The sequence below is a fragment of the Felis catus genome, chromosome A1, assembly GCF_018350175.1.
Source record: "Felis catus isolate Fca126 chromosome A1, F.catus_Fca126_mat1.0, whole genome shotgun sequence".
In the NCBI taxonomy this organism is placed as follows: Eukaryota; Metazoa; Chordata; class Mammalia; order Carnivora; family Felidae; genus Felis; species Felis catus.
The window spans coordinates 112,038,697-112,041,693 of NC_058368.1; the positions used below are offsets into that span (position 1 = coordinate 112,038,697).

A 2,997-nucleotide genomic window follows, 5' to 3' on the forward strand; every position below is an offset into this window, starting at 1 on the left:
TTTGGTCTTCACGTGTGGTAACTTGTAAGCCGGGGAACAGGCCACAAGGACATTTTAGGGAGTATCTCTTGTAATCATCCACATTCTGAAATTTACAACAAAACTGCTTGTGGCCAATGCTGTTAGCTACTTGTCAGACAACAGACAAACTCACTGCAGTCAGAAAAATCCCCACTGGGTTTGCACGGCTGGTTTCTCTGGCAGCAAATGAAAGCTTTGGCTGCTGCCCTTAAAGACGGGCTGAGCAAAAACAGGACTGAGCCCACCGAATGTCTCCCTACCCGCCCCCCTCACTGTAGGCACAGCTGGGGAGATATATGTGTGTGTGGGGGGGTGTGTGTGTGCAGGCACCCTAACTCACAATTTTAGGCAGGTGCACACGCCATCCAGACATACCACACCAGGGTAATTCATCCCACACCTCACAGCCAGGGTGATCCTAGCCTCAATGGACAACAATTTGGAGGCATTGTTTACCAATCAATTTCTCCCTCTAAATAGGCTGTTATAAGAGTGGACCCTTCTGCTTGCCCAGCCTGGGCCCACCTGTCACTGGGACTTCCTAGCCAGTGGTCACACTGTATTGATCTTTTTAATCCCCTCTCTTTGAAACACAGAGCCAGCTGATGTGGAGTTCCTCAAAAGAAAGAGTCTCCCACCGCCCCTACCTCTACAGGTAGCTGCATATCCGGGGCTAATTCCCCACTAAAAAGTCTTAATTGGCTTACGGGGAGCCTGAAAGATCTCCCTTGTGCTTATAAGGTGAAAGGAAATGATGTCTCCCAAATGCCCTGGCCCGTCTTTATCCATTTCTTGGTGGAAATCAAGTGCATTGTATATTTTTAAGTGTTTTTGAAAAGGGAGTGGAGAGTTTGGAGGTGGGTGAGGATAGTGTTTCACTTTAGTGGTTGAGCCGCCAGGGGATGGGAAGAAAGCCTCAGAGAGACACCAACATGAGGCGAGAAACTTGGTGACTTATTTTTTTACTTCGTTTTTATTTACACGAAACATCTGCAGTACAAAAATGTAAACTTTGATACCTCATAATAATAGAATAAACTCTTTATGTACAAAAATACATTTTCATATGAAAGAAGCATCTTGAATAAATTAAAGTACTTTCCAGCCCCGTGCCTGAATAGCTACGCAAGTCTGGGTTCTTCCTAGAGCAAGCCTGCAGTGGTGGGGGTCGGGATCCATAATGCATGAAGCCCACTCCTTGTCTCTCCTTTTTAAGCCTTTTCATTGTATTGTCAGCCGGCTCAAACCGAATTTTCATGCTCGTTTTTCTTCATTAGAGTTCTACAAATTGTAAAATTGACTTTTCACCTCGTCTTCAGGGGCTGAGCTGTCCCTTTTCTAAATCACACTGAAGTGGTGGCTGGGGTCAGCTCTGAGCCAGCCACAAAGGAGGTTTTGTGGAGTTCAGAAAGTGCAAAAGGAAAGGCCGTCTAGGGGCGGGCAGGAGGGGCCCAGGGCTGAGGGCTGGAGAAACAGACCAAGGGGCAGCCACGGCGGCGAGGGTGCAGCGACCTAACAAGCGGCTCAGGTATCTCCCACCCCTTTAAAGCTCCCGCTTCCTCCCTCCGCCCAGACTGGGGGTCCTGAGACTGCAGCTGGGGCTCCATCTACTGCCTGTTGCCTTGGGAGGGGGAAGGTAACGGTGTCCCTGAAGGGCCTAGTGGTAAGGGATGAAACAGGGCGTCGTGTGGAGCAAGTCTTTGGGCAGCCCGGGGAAGGAGAAAAGGGGGTCGCCGGGGCCGTAGGCGAAGTCTTCCGAGGCAGCGGGGCTACTGGGGTCAGAGAGTGGCGAGGCCGCGGCGGCGCAGGGAGAGGCGGCTGCACCGGAGCCCCAGGACTCGGCGTCGCTGGAGGGGCTCGGGGGCCCGGGCAGGCAGGGGGCGCACTGCGGCGGCAGGAGGCGCTCCCGGGCACCGCTCCCGGGCAGTCCCTGATCGGCCAGGCGCAGAGTCTCGGCCAGAGCCCAGATGTAGTTATAGGCGAAGCGCAGCGTCTCGATCTTGGTGAGCTTGGTGTCGTCGGGGAAGGAGGGCAGCACGCTGCGCAGCGCGTCCAGAGCCGCGTTCAAATTGTGCATGCGGTTGCGCTCGCGGTCATTGGCCTTGACACGCCGGCTCCTGCGCAGCGAGTGCAGCAGCGCCTCGGAGCGCACACGCGCTCGGCCCCTGCGCCGCCGCCGCTCCTGCTCGTCGTCTTGCGCCCGGGGAGTATTGGAAGCTGCAGGAACCGCGGGAGCGCCCCTGCGCACTGGCACGGGCGTCCCCGAGGCGGAAGCTGGCGGCTGGAGCCCGGCACAGTCCTCCTCGTCGGTGAGGAAGCCGGACAGGTCGCTGCTGCTGCTGCTGGCGCAGTCGAGGTCCGAGAGGCATTTCTCCAGAGGGGCCGGCATCGTTGCGTGGCACAGGACCGACGGGCAGGTAGGAGGGCGCCTGGAGGACAGGAGCCCGGACAGAGGGTAGGGCCGCCGGGGCGCACTTACGTTCCAAATGGCCCAGGCCAACCCTGTGGCCGCTGCGGGCTTCACGGCCAGGAAAGGTGCTGGGGCGCACCTGGAGCTGGGTTTCACCTCCTCGCCTCGTCTGCTGCAGGGGCCACGCTCCCAGTCGGTCTCCCGAGTGATCTCGCCGGAGAGCAGATCAGCTCGTGTGAGTACCGAGTGTGGCACACGACCGGCCTCAGGACCCCTTAAGTACCCGCCCCAACAATGGGCGCCCCCCTCCCTTGCCACCTCCGCCCCCGCGGCAGCCCCCGTGAATGGAGCGAGGCGGCAGGTCAGCCCCGTGCGGCGCCCGGGTATTTGCATAATTTATGCTCGCGGGGGGCCGCCCCGGCCCCTCCCCCCTCCCGGAGCGTGCCCGTAATTACCGCGGGCCAATCGGCGGCGTCGCGCGCGGCCCCGGGAGCAGTCTCCGGGCTAAGCTGGCGGGGGCGTCTCCAGGCAGCGAAACGGAGGCGGGGGCGCCCGGCGATTAGCGG

At 58.5% G+C, this 2,997-nt stretch overlaps 1 protein-coding gene across 1 annotated transcript; it reads right to left on the reverse strand.

Annotated features, from left to right (window-relative positions):
- Positions 1 to 500: 500 nt before the first annotated feature.
- NEUROG1 (neurogenin 1) lies at positions 501 to 2,709 on the reverse strand. The gene has a single exon (XM_019832334.3). It carries the CDS (start codon positions 2,408 to 2,410, stop codon positions 1,679 to 1,681), a length of 732 nt encoding a protein of 243 aa, XP_019687893.2. The 5' UTR covers positions 2,411 to 2,709; the 3' UTR covers positions 501 to 1,678.
- Between the last annotated feature and the right edge of the window lie 288 nt (positions 2,710 to 2,997).

Coding starts and splice junctions, on each gene's coding strand:
- NEUROG1 (XM_019832334.3), bottom strand. CDS start 2,410: ATGCCGGCCCCTCTGGAGAAATGCCTCTCGGACCTCGACTGCGCCAGC.